This window comes from Zalophus californianus, chromosome 3 (assembly GCF_009762305.2).
Source record: "Zalophus californianus isolate mZalCal1 chromosome 3, mZalCal1.pri.v2, whole genome shotgun sequence".
NCBI lineage: Eukaryota > Metazoa > Chordata > Mammalia > Carnivora > Otariidae > Zalophus > Zalophus californianus.
Window position 1 is genome coordinate 92,265,757 of NC_045597.1, and position 22,315 is coordinate 92,288,071.

Below are 22,315 nucleotides of genomic sequence, written 5' to 3' on the forward strand. Positions count from 1 at the left end.
GCTGTAATAAATAGACAATAAGTGTTGCTGAAGCTGTAGGGAAATTCATGTATTGCTTGTGGGAATGTAAAATGGTGTAGACATTTTGGAAAATAGTTCGGCAGTTCATCCAAGAGTTAAACATAGTTATCATATCCTATATTCTAGTTAACACCTATTTGTGTATCGAAGAAAATTAAAACCATTTCCACATAAAACTTGTTCAGGAATGTTCGTAGTACCATTATTTATTATAGCCAAAAAGTAGAACAATCCAAATATCCATCAACAGGTAAGTTAATGAACAAATATGGTATATCTTTACGATGGAGTATTATTCATCCGTAAAAAGGAATGAAGTATTGATACATGCTATAACATGGGTAAGCCTTGAAAATAGTATGCTGAGTGAAAGAAGCCAGACAAAAAAGGCCACATATTTTATGACTTTACTTAACATGGAATATCCAGAATAGGCAAATTCATTTGGTCAGAAAGTAGATTGGTTTTCATGGCCTTAGGGGAGGGGTTTGGGGAGTGACTGCTAAAGGATAGGAGGTTTTATATTTGAGGTAATAAAAATGTTCTTTAACAGTGGTGACAGATGCACAATCTTGGGAATATAATAAAAACTGTTGAATTACACCCACTGTAAGAGGGTGAACTTAATGGTATGTGAATTGTATCTTGGTAAAGCTGTTACTAAAAAAATCATGTAAGAAGTTTAGGTTTAGTGATCTGTTTTTCATTAGTATAGTAAACAAGTAAAAAAGAGATACTGTTTGACCAGGACTGTGAAAGGATAATGAAGCTCTGAAAAATACTACAGAAGTCAAGTATTGCTAGATTGAGTAGAAATTTACATCCCCTCTTTCTAGATGAGCCAATTCATCAGTCTCATTCTGTTTCTAACGAGGCTCCTCTCCCCAATAAGCTGGTTCTCTACTGAGGTCTCTTGTCTCCATGTAAGATCCTTCCTTGGGAAGCTGCAATCTATATTAATGATTCTCTCTCTCCTCCCCGGGGTAACTGTGTTGATGAGGTAACACTTTGGTATGCTAATGCTCACAGCAGTCTTGTGTATATGTTAAATATTTTGCATTCGGAGAAGAAGAGTCAGCAGTGAATAGTGAGATGTTTTCAGTTAGTTTTGGTCTTATAGTTTTTGCATGAATAAAATTGGGTGTTATTAAATAACTGCTCTTCTGTTTTGAGACTTTTAAAAGCTTTATCTCTTCTTTTTCAAAAAATAAAAGTAGAAGAAATTTTTAAGAAGTAGGGCAGAAACTCACAAACCTATTACTCAGAGGCCACACTTTATTTATTTATTTATTTATTAAAAGATTTTATTTATTTGACACAGAGAGAGACAGTCCAAGCAGGGGAGTGGCAGGCAGAGGGAGAAGCAGGCTCCCCACTGAGCAAGGATCCCAGGACCCTGGGATCATGACCCAAGCCAAAGGCAGCTGCTCAACCAACTGAGCCACCCAGGCGCCCCCAGGGGCCACACTTCAATACTTTATATACTCTATTTTTTTTCTATAATTCTTTCCACATGTAGGCTTTATCTTACTGTGTGTGTGTGTGTGTGTGTGTGTATAATTTAATATAATTTCACATCCTAATTTGTTTAGTTAATGAACAGTTTTATTACAGGCATTTCATATTTTTTCCACCAAGTAGACTTAAGCTTTACACTACCTAAAAAAAGAAAATTATGGACAGGGGCGCCTGGGTGGCTCAGTCGGTTAAGCTTCCAACTCTTGGTTTTGGCCCAGGTCATGATCTCAGGGTCATGAGATCAAGCCTGCTTCGGGCTCAGCACAGAGTCTACTTCCCCTCTCCCTCTCCCTCTTCCCCTCCCACCCATGCACACACTCTCTCTGTCTCTCTAAAATAAATACATCTTAAAAAAAAAATTATGGACAGGGCACCTGAGTGGCTCAGTTGATTAAGCATCTGATGTCGGCTGGGGTCATGATCTCGGGGTCCTGGGGTCGAGCCCCCCACGTTGGGCTCCCCACTCACTGGGGAGTCTGCTTGTCCCTCTCTCTCTGTTCCTCTCCCTACTTGTGCTCTGTCTCTCAAATAAATAAATAAAATCTTTAAAAAAAATAAAATGAAAGTTAAAAAAGATGGACAATTTTAAACACATAACAGAAGTAAAGAGAATCGTTTAACAACCCTCATGCACTTACCCCCGAATTTTGATAATTCTCAATGCATATCCATCTTGCTGTATCTTTGAGGAAGTTCTGAGGAGCAGAATAAAAGTAGAAACAATTTTTATTATTTTAAACCTGCCCCAGGAGAAGCAAAAACAAAATTAAAGCTATCACTTACTTTTACAATTCACAGACAAAACAGTATTTTATTTTAAATATTTTTGATATTTTAGTACTTAAATATTTTAATCCAAAATATTAAAAAAATTACTTCATTAAAATACTAGTGAAGGTAAGTATTAACTGTTACCAAGAAGTTATCTGGTGCTGATGTAGTATCTTCTATTATTTTCTTACAGTATATGTACAGTAATGTGGAGCTGTTGGGTTCTTTTGTTTTTATTTTTGTTTTGGCATTTTTCTTCACCAGCGTATTGGTTTTCACCATCACATACTTTGTGGAAGTAATTGGTACACTACTTTCATCTTCTTATGAATTTCAGACTTTCTTCTTGTTTGACATTTCATTGACAGTTGTACATTATATTCCATTATATACCCACCTTAATATTGAAAGGGAGATTTTCCTCCATTATGAGATGGCAGTGCCTGATTTTTGAATAGTACTTTACTATTGGTAATTATGAAAGTAACATATTCGTTATAGAAAATATTTAGAAAATACAGAAAAGTGCAATGAACAATCTATAATCTTACCACCAGAAGTTAAGCAGTGTTCATGATTTTTTTTTTTTTCCTATTCGTATGGCCTGCCCTTTCAATGGAATATGGTGAACCTTCTTTTATTCCTTTTTGGGCATTTGCATTATATGTTATGGCTGTTTTTTGTCCTGACGTCGCTGTAGTTAATTATTATTCATGCTGGGGTGAGTGATTTAGATAGATAGATAGATTAACTCTAATTTTTCCCTCCACCGCAGAATCTTACGGTCTTTTGATCACTTGAATAATTCCAGATTTTAATGATCTTTCCCAGGAAAGTAATTGTATGCACACCCACAGTCTCCTGATTCTGCTGTTCATAGATGATTTGTATAGAGCTCCCTGAGTGAAGGCCTGCTGACTTTGGGGCTAAGGAAATGATTGTTGGGCATTGTCTGTGCCAGTCTTTCTGCTCTGTGCCTAACTGGTTATTTCCACACTTTTTGAGGCTAAGAACTCTTTTTAGTGTCCAGCGTCACAGAGCTCTACAGAAGTGGAATTTTTAGTATTTGTTAATTGAGAAAAATGATCAAACTAAAAGAATTTCATTATCTTTGCCTTTAAAAATTCATAACTGCTTGTACCTGAGTTTGAAAAATTGTGGCTATGAAGACTTACTCGGTTCATGGGTAACGTTTGGTGTGTGTATGGAAGAATGCTCAGACATTCTTGTAATAACTGAACACCCTCATTTCAGAGGTGGGGTTAGTGTTTACAGGTTGGGGACCGGTGCACTGGCCTTTCCAAATTGCTGGTTTTCCTCTTGACAGTCTCTTGCGTTTGTGCTTTGTATGTATTTGCACATTCCTTTTACCTGGAATGCTTTTTACATTCTTCCTACCCTCCAATTACTCCTACTCCCCAAGAAGAAAATGAACTCAATTAATGATTGCCAGTGACTTTTGATTTTCAGCTCAAACAAACTTCATTCTTTTAACAAATAGTTCTCAAGTGCCGTGTGTGTAACAGGCATAGTTACAGGCATTAGGTGAACATAATGAACAAGACCCCCACCTTCGTAAGGCTGACAGCCCTGTAGGAAAACAGCAAATAGGTAAACAAACATGCGATAGAATTATAACTTGTGTTTCGAAGGAAGGGAATAGGGTGCAGTGACAGGGGCCCTCCTGTGAGTGGTCTTTGAAGGACTTGTTGAGGAGGCGACTTTTAAGCTGAAGCCCTGAGGCCCGCAGCCAGGCTACTGTAGGCATATGGACAGTATTTAAGGCAGAAGGAAGAGCAAGAGTGAGGCCAGTGTGGGCTATGAGTTCAGAGATACCCTGGAGAGAACAATTTGGAAGTCATCAGTTTAAAGGCAGTTTTTAAATTCATGGCAATGGATGCTGAGTGTTTTGGAGTGAGCAAGATCAGAAGATGAGAGGCATCGTTCTGAGCCCCTCAACAGCTCTGGAAGCAGAGCAGAGATGGTTAGAGAAACTCAAGTAGGTGCAGCCAGAAAAGTAGTAGGAAGGCATGATCATTTGTTTTCACAAAGTGGGAAGTTTTTCAGGAAGGATGGAGTGGCCAGCTTTGGAATACTGCGGAGAGTTGGAGTTAGCAAAGTACAGAAAAGTATTGCTTGGATTTGCCAGCATGGAAGTCATCTGTGATCCTGATGAGCAGCTCCAGGGGAGCGGTGGCAGGTGAAGCCCGATCGGAGGGGCTTCGGGGTGAGCAGGAAGTGCATCAGTGCAGCTGATGTCCTGGGAGGGAGAAGGGTGCAGGCTGCAGGGCAAGGTACATGGGCCCTTGGGGAGAATATGGGAAAGTCATTTTGGAGAGAAGGGCAGAGCAAACTCACTAGAGAACCTGAATTGAGGTGCTGGCTTGGGATACTTCGTGAAGTTTGAGACTGTCAGTGTAAAATGAAACCGGTTGGACGGGTGTGTGTGTTCCTTCAGCATGATGAAGGCACGAGAATGCACCTGATTGTGTGTCAGGTTCTTCCAAGGTTTGGACTTATTAGGCAGCTATCCCAGAGGGAGAGAAAGTTGAGGGTAGTTTCAAGCTCTTAACACCCCTGTGGAATTGAATCCAGACTAAAAGGAAGGTTGAATTGGGAAGGCGTTCTATGGAATTGAGGAGGCTGGGGCCATGTGCTTGAGCATAGGAGCTGGAAGGATGGGCAGTTGTGGTTGCAAATACGGATTGCAGAACATGACAGGGAGCTGAGAGACAAGGAGGGCTTGCTAATATCTGAGAGCAGACACCCGGAAGGTTAGAGGTCAAGGTGGCTGAAGAGAGAGGCCATTGAAGGATGCTGAGGCAGGGAAGGAGGGAGACAGGGAGGCTGGAGGCCCAGTCTGCCTCGAGCTAGCCAGTGACCACTGGCTGACAAATGAAAACAGGGGCTGGCTGGGAGAGTGAGTGTTGTATCTGCTCAGTGTGAGCTGCCCTGCCCCGGTCCTGAAATTCCCACTTGGATTTCCTCAGGCAGCCTTTTGTCTCCTTTCTCTGCCACCTGCAGCACCTTCTACAAACATCCTGCTTAGCACTCCTCCAGATACTATTGCAGCTATTTGCATTTCTGTCTCTTCCTTCTTCTGGACAGTGGGCTCCTCCTCGAGAGCCTGGGCCAAGCCTTACATTCTGTGATTTCCGGCCATTAGCATAGTACACGCCAGTCATGTCACAGGCCCAGAGTAAATGTTCACGGAGTGAATGTGTGGGCTCAGAAGTGGGTGGGCTGAGGGGGAAGAGAAGGAAGAGTGAGAACAGAGATTTGTTGCTGGCAGGGCAAGGCAGAGTGTCTTTGTAAAATTTCAGACCATATTATAGAAATCATTACAGTGCAAAAAAGGTTGTCTTACCGACAAACACACCGCTTTTGACTTAATGTGAGTAAATTCTGTTAATTTCTGGCTTCCAGAGTTGGCCTTTAAAGTATTATGACTGCAGTGCCTGGGTGGCTCAGTTGTTAAGCGTCTGCCTTCGGCTCAGGTCATGATCCCAGGGTCCTGGGATCGAGCCCCGCATCGGGCTCCCTGCTCAGCAGAGAGCCTGCTTCTCCCTCTCCCACTCCCCCTGCTTGTGTTCCCTCTCTCACTGTCTCTCTCTGTCAAATAAATAAAATCTTTAAAAAAAAAAAAATAAAGTATTATGACTGTTTTCTACATATTTTCCATGGAGATTTTTGATTTGTTATTCACTTTGTTGTGCTGCTAGTTTAAATTGTCCTTCTTAGTACTATAAAATGGAATATTATTTTATTAAATCTTCCCAAGTACTTGTGATTTGATTTCTTGTTTCCTAATCCTCTGCTTCTTATGCCCCACATGCTATAGCAAACAGCAATTTTTGCTATAGCAAAAATTTACCGTTTTTGTGTTTCGATATTAAGTAAGTGCCTGTACTTTGGCTTTTCAACGTGGTAGTAGAGTGTTGTAGTATAGTGTTAAGAATACAAGCCGTAAGACTACGCAGCTCTGGTTATCAATTACTGCCTGACCTTACTAGCTTTAAAACTCTGGGCAATTTTTTTGTTGTTTTGAGCCTTTCTGAGTTTCATTTCTTTATCTTTGAAATGAGAGTAATGATGCCCACCTATGTCACGGGTATTTCACGGTCTCAGCACGCTTCTTCCCTCAACCATTTACAAGTGTCTTCCTCCCTCATTTGCTTATGCTTCCCCCCCCATTAAGTTTTATCATTTCCCCTATTAAGTGCACCCTATTACCTGATGGGCATATGTAGTTTTAACTTGGTCGTTCCAGGCCTTCTCGATCCATCCCTTCTCTGAATTGCCACAGTACTTATATACCCCTTACTTGACGGGTGCAACATTCCACCTGTGAAATCTAATGTGCACCCTATGTTTGTATTGAATTATTACATTGACAAGCTTTTTGTGCATTTTATTCTCTCCAAGTAAGTTGGAAGCATTTTCAAGTCAAGTTATAGATTATAGTTATTTCTGTTGTATTTTCTGTAGTGAGATGTGATATGTGATGAGTCAGTAAAAGTAACTGAGATTAACTGGTAATGGATAACCAGAATACAAATGTACTCATTCATCTGTTTATCCATTTATTCATTCTGCAAATATCCATTGAAAGTATATATGTTAGTTAGATTGAAAAACATGACCACAACAGTTTGCAGCCCTCCTATTAATTGGTAGAATCCATTTTCTCACACTTAATCTGGGCTGGCCTAGTGACTTGCTTTGACCGCAGAATGTAGCAGAAGTGATTTGCAAGTTCTGGATTCTAGGCCTCGAGAGGCCTGGTACCTTCCGCCTTTGCTACCTTGCAGTGCTCTGTATAGAGCTGTGGGCTAGGTTACTGAACGGTTATGTGGCAAGAGGTCCAGCCAACAGCCGGCATCAGTGTGTCAGACATGTGAGTGATGCCATTGTGGACTCTTGAACCCAAGTAAAGCCTGCAGGTGACAACAGTGGCATGAATGATCCCAGGCGAGATTTGTAGAAAGAACCTAGCTGGGCCCAGCCAACCCACAGACTTATGAGAAATATTAACTTATTTGGAACTACTAGGTAAAAATGGTCCTACGTGTAACTTCTCTTATGGAGAAGTCTACAGAGCAGAGTTTATCGTTGGTTCTGTTCTCTCCCACCCTCCCCCCATCCTCCATTGTCAATACACCTCTAAGTTGGGTACCTAAGTGCCACACAATAATTATGGTAATTAAGGGGTTAGAGATAGGAGCTAATTTTTAAAAAAGATTTTATATACTTATTTGAGAGCACAAGTGGGGGCAGCAGAGGGAGAGGGAGAAGCAGGCTCCCCGCTGAGCAGGGAGCCCAACATGGGGCTCAATCCCAGGACCCTGAGATCATGACCTGAGCCGAAGGCAGCTGCTTAACTGACTGAGCCACCCAGGCGCCCCAGGAGCTAATTTTTAAAAATGTCCTGTGCAAACCCTTTCCATTCGTCATCTTATATAATGAATGTAGAGCGAATATTCTCCCCAGTGCCACTCAGGAAATGGCAGAGTCAAGACTGGAGGCTGGAATTCTTAACTGTGTTGTTCTTTTCATTACCTCAGGCTCTCTGATTGCGTGTTTCTTCATTCTTGTTGAAGCTGATATTTTTTAACTTCTTCCTGTTGGTCCCTAGCAGGAGTAGGGCTATTGTTCTTGTAAACATTGCTCTGTTAATTTCTCCTTTCCTGGGTACTGTAAGGGAGAATGACCGAAGGACCATTGTCTTGATCTCTTATTGTTTTTCCCTCATAGGTATAGACCAAGATGATGTGGCAGGAAAAGGTTGGGGGGCTTGCCCCCTAACTGCTGTACTGGGGGCAGAGAACAGTGGTGATGTTGGGAAATGGAAGGGCCCTTTGCAGTTGGGGAGGAGTTTTAGAGGAGCTGGGGCATTTTTTCAGAAATACCCTGAATGTGTCCCTTTTCCAGGGCCTGATACAATAACATCTAGTGGGCTCCATGGCTTTCGTGGTGAGATCTTACTAAAGAACACTTAGCCTGATAAATTAAGAGGAGGAAAGGTAACTGGCTATTCTAAGGTACCTACCTTTCCTTTTATATCATTTTTACATTTCTCTTATTTTGGAAAATGTGTGCAAGTAGAACTTTTTTTAAAACTTAGAAATAGTGTTACATTCTGAGTAATTGTTTTTTCTTTTTATTGAAGTAGAGTTGACACACAGTGTCGCATTAGTTTCAGGTGTAGAGCATAGTGATTCCCCAAGTCTACATTATGCGGTGCTCACAAGTGTAGCTACCATCTCTACATACGATGCCGTTGATTGTATTCCGTATGCTGTAGCTTTCATCCCTGTGATTTATTCAGTCCCACATTCTGAGTAATTTATTTTTTTCTTTAGAGAGGGAGGGAAGGGGAGGCGGAGAGGGAGATAGAGAATCTCAAGCCGACTCCCCCACTGAGCTTCGAGCCTGACGTGGGGCTCAGTCTCACCACCCTGAGATCATGACCTGAGCTGAAATCAAGAGTCGGCTGCTTAACCAGCTGAGCCCCCCAGGCGCCCCCTGAGTAATTTCTAACGTTAGTACTGCTGTCAGGTAGTCACCTGTGTGATGCCACTCTCCTGAATGATGATTTCAGAACTGATGTGAATAGGTGCTGTGCTGGTTTTGTAAACTCTCTCTGGGTAAGGGCTGAGTCCTGTTTACACTTGTGTCCCAGTGCCTTCCAGTAATGCCTTACACATAACAGACCTGGTTTTCATTTGGTCCAGCCACAGGTAATGTCTGGGACCTTAGGTTCCAGGTTAACTTTAGACCTGTTTCCTTGTTGCCCTCTTCCCTGGTAGAGAGCCTAGACAGGATGTGGGTGGAAGGAAGAGATTTTTACCTCCTCCTCTTGTTTGTATTCTGTTTTCTGCATTTTTAGTATGACATTTTTATAATTCTGTTGCTATATGAAATTTTGCTTGTATTTTTGTTGGCTTAGAACATTCCTGGGGGGGGGTACAGGGAGAAGGACACATTTTTATTTACCTGGATCGCTAAAAATACCACAGGAAACTAGGGACATTATTTGCTTTTAGGCAGGAAACAAGGCGACTTGGGGGCAGGAGTGGGAGGGAGATTCTGCACTTTTGTACCTCGTGCACTGGGACCATGTGATTGATACTCCCTGAAGGCCTTTGAAAGCGGAGATGGAGCAAATGCTCAAGAGCATCAGAAAAAGGTACCCTAAAAATCCAGTTTAGTAAAAATAAATATAAGAGAGGATTATCAGGGGCACCTGGGTGGCTCAGTCGGTTAAGCATCTGCCTTAGGCTCAGGTCGTGATCGGGTCCTGGGACTCAGCCCCGCATCAGGCTCCCTGTTCAGTGGAGAGCCTGCTTCTCCCTCTCTGCTGCAGCTCCCCCTGCTTGTGCTCTCTGCCTCTGTCAAATAAATAAGTAAAATTAAAAAAAAAAAGTATTATCAGTTACTTTTTTTTTTTTAATTTTTTTTTAAGATTTTATTTATTTGACAGAGCACAAGCAGAGGGAGAGAGAGGGAGAAGCAGGCTCCCTGCTGAGCAGGGAGCCCAACTCAGGACTTGATCCCAGGACCCTGGGATCATGACCTGGGCCAAAGGCAGCCGCTTAACCGACTGAGCCACCCAGGCGTCCCTCTTTTTTTAAATTTAGGGAGAAAAGGAGAAAAGAGAGAACCCAGTCTGCTTAATGCCTAGCGGCTTCCAGTGTCTTTCATTCTGTGGGTTTTGTACATAGGAATTTGTGACCTACTTTTGAGTATGTTAAGCCTTTATTGCATAGTTACCTTCAAGAAACATATACTTTTGTTAGAAATTTTATTTTATTTTATTTTATTTATTTATTTTTTTTAAAGATTTTATTTATTTATTTGAGAGAGAGAATGAGAGATAGAGAGCACGAGAGGGAAGAGGGTCAGAGGGAGAAGCAGACTCCCCGCCGAGCAGGGAGCCCGATGTGGGACTCGATCCCGGGACTCCAGGATCATGACATGAGCCGAAGGCAGCCACTTAACCAACTGAGCCACCCAGGCGCCCTATTTGTTAGAAATTTTAGACAATTCTAATCAAAGGGGAGCTTTTTTATATAATACATATTTTAAAAATTACCATAGAAACTTGAATGAATGGGATCATTCCTCTCCTAGCAATGGAGACTTTGTTCTCTTGCCTGTTGCTTCCTACCTGAGCATGAAGTCTGACCTCCTTTCCCTGAGTGAGAGCAGAACTAGGCCAGACTTTTTTTTTTTTTTGAAGATTTTATTTATTTATTTGACAGAGAGAGACACAGAGAAAGAGAGGGAACACAAGCAGGAGGAGTGGGGGAGGGAGAAGCAGATTCCCCCCTGAGCAGGGAGCCCGATGCTGCACTCCATCCCAGGACCCTGGGATCATGACCTGAGCCAAAGGCAGATGCTTAACGACTGAGCCACCCAGGCACCTTGGGCCAGACTTACAATCACAAGTGTTTGAAGGTGGGGAAAGGAAACTAACTGGCCATGTGGCCTTGGAAAATTACTTACCTCAGTTTCTTTATCTGTAAAATAGGGATTTCAATACCTACTTTATACAGTTGGTTGGAGAATTAAAGATAATGTATATAAATAATCTAGAATGGAACTTGACACCTCAAGTAGATGCTTAAAAACTGTATGATGATTATTATTGGTTAACGTCTGTTGATTTTAGGCCCCTTGAAGGAATAAAGGATGGGAGATTCTTTTCAATGAGAATGAAAGATGTTTAGGGGAAGGCGGAGTACATCTGTTATCTGTTGGTGTATAACAAACTACTGCGGACTTAGTGGAGTAAAACAACAATGAAATATTATTTCTCATAATTCTGTGGTTTGGCTGGGTAGTTTTTTTTTGCTTGTCTCCTTAGACTTATTTGTGTAGCTGCAGTCAGATGATGACTGAAAGGGCTAAGTGGTCCCCAGTGGACTCACTCACAAGTCCAGCAGTGCTTCTGGCTGCTGGTTGGGGCGTGTTGGTTCTCTTCCACATGGCCTCTCCAGTTCCAGAAGCTTCCTCACCGCATGGCAGGCCCAGGGTGGCATTCTAAGAGGGTGAGCCGCAGTGCTTGCCTATCAAATCTCTGCTTTCTTTTGCAGTTGCTGACTTGCCACTGGCCAAAGCAGGTCACAGGGCCAACCTTGGGTCACTGTGGGAGGGGACTAAGGCCCCACCTTGGTGGGGGAAAAGAAACCAAGAATTTGTGGTCATTTTTAATCCACCACGAACCCACCCTTGTTTGATTTGCTTCTTGGGCTAATATTGGGCCAAGAAAGAAAAGGTTCTTTTAGTTTCTCCAGTTTTCCTGTATCACTGATGCCTTCTTTAGACCAACATAGGAGCTGATTAAGGAACTGGGGATATTTTGTTCGGACTAAAAATTGGAATGAAGGGTAATAGCTGCTTTTATGTACTTGAAGATCCTTCTTATGAAGGAGGGACCAGCTCCAGGATATGGAAGTGACTGGAAAGCAGCTATCTCCTCTGCCATGTGAGATAGTGGGTCTTCTCGAATGCTGTCCTGCCCGCAGTCCCTACCCTCAGATGGATAATCGTGTGTCCGAGTCTTTTGAAGGAGATCTTCCTCATTGAATGACTCGACTTAAATTATTCCTGTTGGTGTCAGAAGTCTCTGATTCTGGAACTCAGGAAGTGCACTGTGCTCTTTATCCTGAGGGTAGGGATGGATGAGGTGATGTTAGAAAGGGGAAGAATTCCTCTGCACAGACTTGTAATTTTACTTGATGTACAAGTTCATATTTACCTGCTAGAACCCCTGAGAGTTGGGATTGACTGTTGCTGTGAGGAACAGTTCTATTTAGTACAGAGTCAGGGAGCTGCATCTTGAAGACAGGGTTTCTGTGAGTCTTCTTAGGTTAGAATGAAAAGAATCAAGACAAGAAATTGAAGTTAGAAATAGATGTGTATAATTGCTCCAGCAGCCGTAGATTAACTGTTCAGCTTACTGAGTTTGTCTAATGAAAACAATTTTGGTATAACTTTCCCGTAACATGATCTTGAGATCTCCTGATTTTATATATAACATAATACCAGGTCCAAATGGTGCTGTTGTCAGCTGAGAATACTGTCCATGAGCGATCAGCGTGTGGGCCTGTTCCCATTTCTCCCTCTCATCACCCCGTCTTCTTTGTTGGAGGGAGAAGGAGGAGGCAGGGATCACCGTTCATTCTGTTGTCAAGCTACTGAGCAAGAGGTTTGATGGAGGTGCTGTCTCTGGTCTATGTTACCAGGCCGGCCACTTTGGTCAATGGTGTTTCTATGGAGCCTGCCCCATTTCCAGCACTGGGTTTTTTTTGTTTTTTTTTTTTTTTTTAGAAAACTCAGAGTAAGGCAATAAGCTACAGTACCTCCAGTGATTCACACACAGAGTGGTGTTAAGTTTTCGGTGGGAAGCAAAATTTAAGCTACAAATAAATATGCTAGCTGAAGCGGAAGATTGCTTTCCTGACTGGCTCATTTACAAGCTGGAAAGTTGTGAAAAACATCAACCTACCAACTATATAGCTCATTGGCTCTTTGCTTTGGGCTTCCATGTTCTTCCTGGTAAAAATAATAATTATGTTTTTCAGATCTGGTTGCCAAGCATTCATGCTTCTCACTCCACTTGTGATTATAAATGATTCTGCAGCACGAATTGCTTTGTCTTTGATTTAATGTTTCATAACATTTGGAAGTTACGTTATCTGTGCTGATTTGTCGTTCTCTTTCCCTTTTCAGAATGGACTGCTGAATTATGAAGAATTTCAGACCCAGTAGTAGAACCTCACTCGGCCACTCACTCCTTTATCTTCTACTAGTTATTTAAATTGGACTTTTAATATCCCACCAGCTGCTCTTCAGACACACATGGTGCATTGTTGCCATTCCCCGGATTGCATCTTTGAAACACAGGCTCTTAGTAGATTTCAGCGAACAAAGAGGCAACCTCCTGGGTACATTTACTGGGAGGGTGTCACCCTGACTGCCCTCTAGCTTCTGCCGGATCTGGATTTGAATTCCACCATGGAGCCTCGCATGGAGTCCTGCCTGGCACAGGTGTTGCAGAAGGATGTGGGGAAACGACTGCAGGTTGGCCAAGAACTTATAGACTATTTCTCAGACAAACAGAAGTCTGCTGACCTTGAACATGACCAGACCATGTTAGATAAACTTGTGGATGGGCTTGCTACCTCTTGGGTGAACTCTAGCAATTACAAGGTAAGCTGTGCTTTAGAAGGCACTGGTGTAGGTGGCTGGGCTGCCTCGGTGGGTCAGAATTGGTCCTTAGAAAAAAGACTCGTTTGGGAGCAGTCAGCACAGTTCCTTGGCTTCCAGTAAGACACTCACGTAGGCTGTGGCATTTGGATGTTTTATTCTGGAGCAAGTAGGGTTTTCTTTAATTTTTGTTGGGGATCAAAAAATCCTTATGCTTTAGTACTTTGAGAGAAGGCCAAGTGAGCAGATAAAGAGAGGCTTTATGTTGGAAAGTTTACGATCATTTGCAGCCTTGAAGTTAAAGTGAATGTTCTATCTTGAACTGAAAGGGTCATGAGACTTTGGTGAGTGGCCCTTCATGAATAGCAGATGTCTTCACTGATTTCCTGTGGGGAATGGAATTGGCGATAGCATGTGGAGCATTTTACCTTCAGGTCATTGTTTTGAAGTTGGCCTAGGTACCTGGCTAGAAATAGTATGGGTTGCCAAGGACTCTTCTGTGACTTGTATGTAATGGCCTGGAGGATATCCTTCAAGTTCTAAAGATTGAGGTGGGCATGTGCCTTTGGTGGGTAGGGGGTGCAGGCAGGGATCCCAAGACCCAAATGAGTTGGGAAGGTTGACCATTTTACCATTCAAGGATTGAGCTTTCGTGACTAAAAACTGGACTGGACTTGTACTGCAGAGGTGTCATTCTCTCTACCTGTCCCCTTCCCCTCTCTTTTAGTTTGCCAAGGGAGTGGCCCCTTGACCCCTTTGGGTCAAGATTGGGATGGAAGAGTAGGGCATCTGTATGACACTTAATAGGTGCTATAGACATTGAGAAAGGGGCTCAAAGGAAACAGAATCTGTTGTGTTTTTTTATTGGCTCAGTCTTCTGAGATTGGTTTGGACTTGGAAACTGGTGCGTGTAGGATTTTTTTTGTTTGCTCTAGCGTAGACTCTTGTTTTCCAAATTCATTAAACCTTGGTCTCATCTAAGAGTCAGCAGGCTTTATACTCATTAAGGCTGTTACCTAGGACCCTGATATTTTACTTAAAATTGCATATAAAATTTATCCTGTCTTTGAAGGCTGAGCTTAATTTTTGTTTCATTCATCTATTTATTTATTTAGCTGCAGATGACAAGTGCTGCTTATGTGCCCAGCCTTGGTGCTGGGTGATGGGAATGTTACAGACAGGGGAGGTGGTAGAGGGTCTGGTCGCTCCATTTTTGGGGGCTGTAAAGTCACTTCGTCTGGGTTGGAATCCCAATTCCACCACTCTGGGTGCACATTGCGATGTTTTTGCCTGAGAGTAACTGAGGACTGACTTATTGGCTTCAAACTGCTATCAGGAGATTGAGTGATTTTCTTTCAGAGTTTAAGAAGTCTGCAGTAGCTAAGGCAGTGTCCAGGGAAGAGTGTCTGCTTGTGTCTTTTACTTGGAGGGAAACCTTTGTCAGAAGCTCCCCGGCAGACCTTTGTACATCAGATTGGCCAGAATGGCTTTGCATGGCCACCCCAGCATCACTGGAAAATAGATTGGTGTCCATGACTGTTTTCCACCATCATGCTTGACCTCCTGATCTCAAGAAGAGTCCAGCCTCCATTGAGTGAAACATGTGGCTGTGTGAAGGAGGGGGGATATTTGAATACTGTCAGACTCCTCTCAACAAATACTGGTTCCATGAGTGAATAAGTACTCCCTAAGCGTCCAGTCCAGTAAGGGCAGATAATGAAACAAAGAGCTCTACTCCAACCATAATGTGCAACTGTGCAACATCAGACCTTTGAGCAATATCAGACTTCTGTTAATATATAAAGCTCATGCTTTATATATTATGGGTTGAAGGAGAAAGTTAGGGATGGGACTGAGGTAATAGGGATGTTAAATAGGTAACCCAGAGAGTCTGCTGTACTGTGTGAGCTCTCTTAACCGCTCCTGGCTTCGGGCTTTAGTTCCCTCATCTACAGTGTTGGGATAACTGAGTTATTATGAGTACTAAATGTGACAGTGTATGTTGGTGGGAATGCAAACTGGTACAGCCACTCTGGAAAACAGTATGGAGGTTCCTCAAGAAGCTGAAAATAGAGCTACCCTACAACCCAGCAATTGCACTAGTAGGGATTTACCCCAAAGATGCAAATGTAGTGATCCGAAGGGGCACCTGCACCCCGGTGTTTGTAATGGTGATGTCCACAATAGCCAAACTATGGAAAGAGCCCAGGTGTCCATCGACAAATGAATGGATAAAGAAGATGTGGTATATATACACACAATGGAATACTACTCAGCCATGAACAAAATTGAAATCTTGCCATTTGCAACGACATGAATAGAACTAGAGGGTGTTACGTTAAGTGAAGTAAGTCAATCAGAGAAAGATGATTGTTATATGATTTCACAAATATGTGGAATTTAAGAAACAAAACAGAGGAGCATAGGGGAAGAGAGAGAAAAATAAAACAAGACAAAATCAGAGAGGGAGACAAACCCAAAAGAGACTCTTAATCATAGGAAGCAAAGTGAGTGTTGCTGGAGGGGAGGAAGGTGGGGGGATGGAGTAACTGGGTTATGGGCATTAAGGAAGGCACGTGATGTAATGAGCACTGGATATAGGACTGATGAGTCACTGACCTCTATCTTTGAAACCAGTAATACACTATATGTTAATTAATTGAATTTAAATGAAAAATAAAGTGCATATCTAAACAACAACAACAAAAAATAAATGAGACGGTGTATCAAGTTGTCCCATGTCTGCCGCATAACAAGCACTGGGATATTAGCGGTGGTTATCAAGACTGGTTCCTGTCTTCCAGGAGCTCCTAGTACAGGGGGAGTGGGGAGGGAGAGCACTGATCAGCAAGCCAAGGGTTACAGTATAATATAGTGGGAGCAGTAGCAGAGACCTACAGAATTGGGTGGGAAGCCAGAAGAACATGACAACACTGCGTGGAGGAATTCAAGGTTTGAAGATTGGGTAGTTTTTTTCAGAATAGCGTTTTCAGGGTCACAAAAGTGTGAAAAATTAAGATTTGACCCTTCTCAAAGTAACTTATAAGGAAGACAGCTTGGTGTGAAGGAGAAGTCAGGAAGACAGGGTTTACTACCGAGTTGCATGTGATCATGGACGAGTCACTTCACCTGTCTGCAATGCTGGTGTTGGACCAGGGCATCTCTTGAGAGCCTCCAAGCTCTAATATCTTACACAGCTTCATACCGATGGCTTTACGGTCCGGGCTATGTCAGATGTTTCTAATGTTACACAGTACTGAGCACCCCCTTTCTTTATAAGCTCTCTCAGTGTGGTGACACCGAGCCCTCTGCATGCCTGGAGCCCGGAGCCTGGAACATAGAAGGTGCTCAATGAATACTGGTTGCATGAGTGAACTCAGGAGCTTAGACTGTTGGGCAGGGCAAGTAGTCCTGGTAGCTTTACCAAAATCTGAAAACTTACCTTTTAGACCCCCCTCCTTTTTTTTTTCTTTTTAAGATTTTTAAAATTCATTTGAGAGAGAAAGCACAAGCAGGGGGAGCAGCAGAGGGAGAAGGAGAAGCAGACTCCGTGCTGAGCAGGGAGCCTGACATGGGGCTTGATCCAGGACCCTGAGATCAGGACCTGAGCCCATCATGAGTAATTGCTTAACCGACTGAGCCACCCAGGCGCTCCAAAGGTTATGCAATTTCTAATTTTGACATATACTCCCAAATTGTTCTACACAAAGGTTGCTCTACTCTATGCATGAATGTATGAGTGCTGGTTCCCTATATATTTTCAGATGCTGGGTATTATCAAAGTCTTTCATTTTTGCCAAAATGATAGTATAAAAGCGTATCTTTTTAATTGTTTCTCTTTAATTTTGGGTGAAATGTACATTTTTTGTTTACTAACCACTTGTATTTTTTTCCTGTCAACTGCTTATATCCTTTGTCCATTTTTCTATGTTTTGGTGTTAATTTGTACAGTCCGTTTCTGTATTATGGAAGTCAGCTTGTCATATGTGCCATTTGCCTTTTGTCTTTGTGGATTGTTCTATTTTTATTTTTTTAAAGATGTATTTATTTATTTGCTAGAGCACAAGCAGGGGGAATGGCAGGCAGAGGGAGACAGAGAAGCAGGCTTCCCGTTGAGCAGGGAGCCTGACATGGGGCTTGATCCCAGGACCCTGAGATAATGACCTGAGCTGAAGGTAGTCCCTTAACTGACTGAGCCACCCAGGCGTCCCTGTTCTCCTCCCACATCCCTTTTAATCATAGATAAGATTTCTCATTAGAGCCTCAGGTGCCTTTTAGGTTTTATTTGACATGCTTTATATATTATGGATTGAAAGGATTCACTTTATATTAAAACTTTGCAGCTTGGCTTCTTGATTTTTTTTTTTTTTTAAATTAAGGACTAAAAAGAAGGAGAAAATGGAAACAATTTTAGGCTTTCAAAGCAGTAGTACTTGGGTATTGTTATTCCTTAACAAAGAATGTAGATGAATGTCAACGCCGTGTCTTATTTAAAAAAATAGTTGGCTGGGGCTTGAATCATTTTACATTTGATTATTTCTTAACTTGGTAAACATATTTGTATTTGGCATTAATTGTAGTTTAACAGCTACCCTTTATTGTTTAGTTACTATGTATTCAGGATGTTACCTGTCTTATCTCCTTTAATCTTTGCAACGCCCCTGCAAGGTAGGTGGTGCTACCCTGATTTTATACATAAGGTAACTGAGATCACCCAGAATTATGAGGTAATTCCTACTCGTGATTATGGAACTGCGACTTCAACATAGGTCTCCCTGACTTCCTAGCCTCTGCCCCTCTCACAAGAACAGGGTCTGTAAACTTTCTTAAAGGCCACATAGTAAATATTTAAGGCTCAGTGGGCCATGTGGATTTCTCACAAATATTTAACTAGTTTGGACCATTCTAGTGCAAAAAACAGCCACGGGCAACACACAAATGAATGGGTATGGCTGTGTTCCAAAACAACTTAATCTATAGAAACAGATGGAGAACCAGTTTGGCTCATGGACTGTAGTTTTCCAGCCCCCAGACTAGAACATTGAGCACCTACTATGTGTAAATACCTTTTTTTCTTCCTTCCTTCCTTCCTTCGTTCTCTTTTCTTTTTTCTTTTCCTTTCCTTTCCTTTCCTTTCCCTTTTTTTTCTTTCTTTCTTTCTCTTTTTTTCTTTCTTTCTTTTTCTTTCTTTTCTTTTCTTTTTTCTTTCTTTTCTTTTCTCTTCTCTTCTCTTCTCTTCTCTTCTCTTCTCTTTTCTTTCTAGCATGGTGGAGAGGGGCAGAGGGAGAGAGAGAGAATCTTAAGCAGGCTCTACACCCAGTGTGGTGCCCAACATGTGGCTCGATCTCATGACTCTGAGATCATGACCTGAGCCAAAACCAAGAGTTGGGCATTTAACTGACTGAGCCACCCAGGTGCCCCCATAAATACTTTTCCTTTAGTGATGGGAACCATTCATGATTCATCTGGCAGAAGAGTAGGCTTATAATTTTGGGATGGGGAGAGCACTGGTATAGGTTAGGTAGAGTACGGTTTGTTTTTGGAGCACCTTATCTGAATTTTAAGAAATCTTGCCTTTTTTAGCCCTCTCTCATTCAGACTCTATTACGATCAGTTTGCATTCTGTTAGCCTGTCACTGATCATCTGTGAGTTGGCTTTGGACTTTCTTGGATAATAGAAGTCATCTTGGGGATTGAGGAATCAGTATAAGGCCATTGTATGTCAGAACACCAGAGGGCTGCACCGTGGGGTGCTGTTCAACATGGAAGCACTTAGTGTTCATTGTTGTCCTAGTGACTGTGGGAGACAGAAGGAGAGGGGAGACTCTTTATGTACATGAGGTTTCTTTTCTAGATTACTCAGACATTACAAGTAAACCTCCAGATTTTGAATATGGTTGCCCTCCTTGATCTGGTCTCTTCCTTTATTAAAACTTGAAGAGTGAGAAGAATGGTGGAGTAGATTTTTGTATGTACCTCCAGCCACTGTTGTGTCCCCTGTCCCCCACCCCTTCTATAGATGAGAAGGATGAAAATAGAGTGATACAACCCAGAGAAGCTGCATGGGCACCCTCAGCTGGAGGGAGTTGAGGGACACTGATGCTGTGCAGCTTTCCCAGTGAATGGTCCCTTCTGTTCAGCCAGGCAGCGCTGTACCCTTACCGTGTGGGCACCTGCACATTTAGCAGCTCAGTGCGGACCAGGTTTTTCATGAATATTGTCCCAGAGTCCTTTTTCCACGGTTCCAAAATCCCCGAAGCCCCCACACCTTGTGTTTTCCATTTGTCATTTGACCACAGTGAACTGACATGAAACTACGTGTAGTCTTCACTTACCTGCTCAGGGCATGTTTCACCACTAAAGTGTTCGTATATTTGATTGTGGATTGCTGCCCCAGATGTTGTTGAATATATATATATATATATTCTCCCCTCCCCTCTCTCTATAGGTTCTATTCTCTATATATGTTTCCTATCCTATATATGTAACTGTTTGCACTACTTGACTTTTGTAAAAGCTGAAAAATTTTGTATTCCAGAACACATCAGGCTGCCAGAGTTTTGGATGAGTGATTGTGGACCCATATTTAATATTGTAGAATAATAATGACAACCCATGGTTTGGGGATAGGTGCTATGTACCAGAAATGGTGCGAAATATGAGTTCGTTTTTACCGTCTAATTACCGTATGGGGTAGATTGTGTTCTTTCATTTTGTAGATGAGGAGACTGATGCCCCAGTAAGCCAAGTAACTTGTTCAAGGTGACGGATCTAGGAACTAAGGTTTTGGGGACTTGACCCCAGGTGCTTATGTAACAGCTGAAGTTAATTAAGCACTTACGATGTGCCAGATACTGCACTGGGGGCTGGGTGTCCAGTGAAGACCATTGGGCCCAGTCCCTGTCCTGACCATGACTACCAGTGCCTGGGCAGTCTAGCTCTGTCTAAATATGGGACATGTGGACTTCATCCCGGTGCACTCTTGTCTCAAGGCCCATGCCATGCTGCTTTGTATTTGAAATTTGTAGATTCTCTGTTAACCTAGGGCTTCCTTTGTCTCTGCCCTAATGGTCTTTATGGTCTAACTGGGTGAGGGTGGGGGAGGGCAGGTAAGGCAGATGAGAGGACGGTGCACAGTGTAGGATAGGATATCATTAACCGTAAAATTGCATCATAGCAGTGTCTATAAATGTTGTAGTGTGGAGAAGAAAAAAAATGTTAGGGTTTGTTAGTTGGAGAGGCCGAGATGGAGAGTCAGAATTACATAGGGCCATGAAGAATCAAAAGGAATGAGTTCCTAAAGGTTCAGAGAAGCCTGTCTTCCTTTCTTGTTTCTCCCTGTCTGGGCAGCACTGTCTCTTATAGACCGTAGAAGACTTAGTCTTTCCTTAAGCCTCTTTACAGAGCACAGTGTTTACCTCTGCCCTGGATCAGGTGCCCTTTATGGGCAGGAGGGAAGGTGTGACAGTAAGGGAGGTTCCTCTCATTTCCCCGGCCTCTATCTCCACAACCTTGGCTTTCATTGATGGAGGTTTTTGTTTCCCCCCTTTGTGTCCTTGAGAGGAGAGCCAGAAAAGATTATCAGATTCAGATGAAGTAACTTCTGTTTCTTTTTCTGGCGGTCCGCTCGTGCTGCCATCAAGCCGTGCCTCCTTGCAGAGCCTGTTCATTTTTCCCAGATTGTTTCCTTGCAGTGTTGTCCAGTGGTTGCAAGAGCCGCATTTCTCTGGGTATATTTTATTTATATATATATATTGATTGACTGCAGCATTTACGTTTTATGAAACATTTATTTTATTTTATTTTTTTATTTTTTTAAGTTTTTTAAAAAATTTATTTGTCAGGGAGAGAGTGAGAGCGAGCACAAGCAGGGGGAACGGCAGGCAGAGGGAGAAGCAGGCTCCCCGCCGAGCAAGGAGCCCAATGTGGGATTCGATCCCAGGACCCTGGGATCATGACCTGAGCTGAAGGCAGACGCTTAACTGACTGAGCCACCCAGGTGTCCCTAAACACTTACTTATTTTAAAACGTTTTTGAGTGTAGTTGGCACACAATGCTACATTCATTTCAGGGGCACAACATGATGATTTAACTTGTCTATACATCATGCTGTGCTCACCACAAGTGTAGCTACCATCTGTCCCCATGCAACAGTATTACAGTATCATGGACTGCATTCCCCATGGGTGCCTTGTATGCCAATGATATATTCTTTCCATAACTAGAAGCCTGTAGCTCCCACTCCTCTTTACCCATTTTACCCATCCCTGCACCCCACTGTGCTTCTGGCAATCATTCATTCATTCATTCATTCATTTATTGTTTTTATTTTTTAATTTTTTATTGTTATGTTAATCACCATACATTACATCATTAGTTCTTGTTGTAGTGTTCCATGATTCATTGTTTGTGCATAACACCCAGGGCTCCACGCAGAAGGTGCCCTCCTTAATACCCATCACCAGGCTAATCCATCCCCCCACCCACCTCCCCTCTAGAACCCTCAGTTTGTTTTTCAGAGTCCATCGTCTCTCATGGTTCGTCTCCCCCTCCGACATACTCCCCTTCATTCTTCCCCTCCTGCTATCTTCTTCTTTTTCTTTTTTCTTAACATATCTTGCATTATTTGTTTCAGAAGTACAGATCTGTGATTCAACAGTCTTGCACAATTCACAGCGCTCACCATAGCACATACCCTCCCCAATGTCTATCACCCAGCCACCCCATCCCTCCCACCCCCCACCACTCCAGCAACCCTCAGTTTGTTTCCTGAGATTAAGAATTCCTCGTA

General features: G+C 42.5%; 1 protein-coding gene across 12 annotated transcripts in view; it reads left to right on the forward strand.

The window, feature by feature from the left end:
- Window positions 1-22,315, forward strand: part of CLASP1 (cytoplasmic linker associated protein 1) — a 260,558-nt gene that overhangs the window by 18,262 nt on the left and 219,981 nt on the right. For all 12 annotated transcript variants that reach the window (XM_035726556.1, XM_035726557.1, XM_027588558.2 and 9 more), the window contains one exon: window positions 13,048-13,527. In XM_035726556.1, coding sequence (XP_035582449.1) covers window positions 13,333-13,527 — 195 coding nt within the window. In that variant the 5' untranslated portion in view covers window positions 13,048-13,332. The remainder of the gene's footprint in view (window positions 1-13,047; window positions 13,528-22,315) is intronic.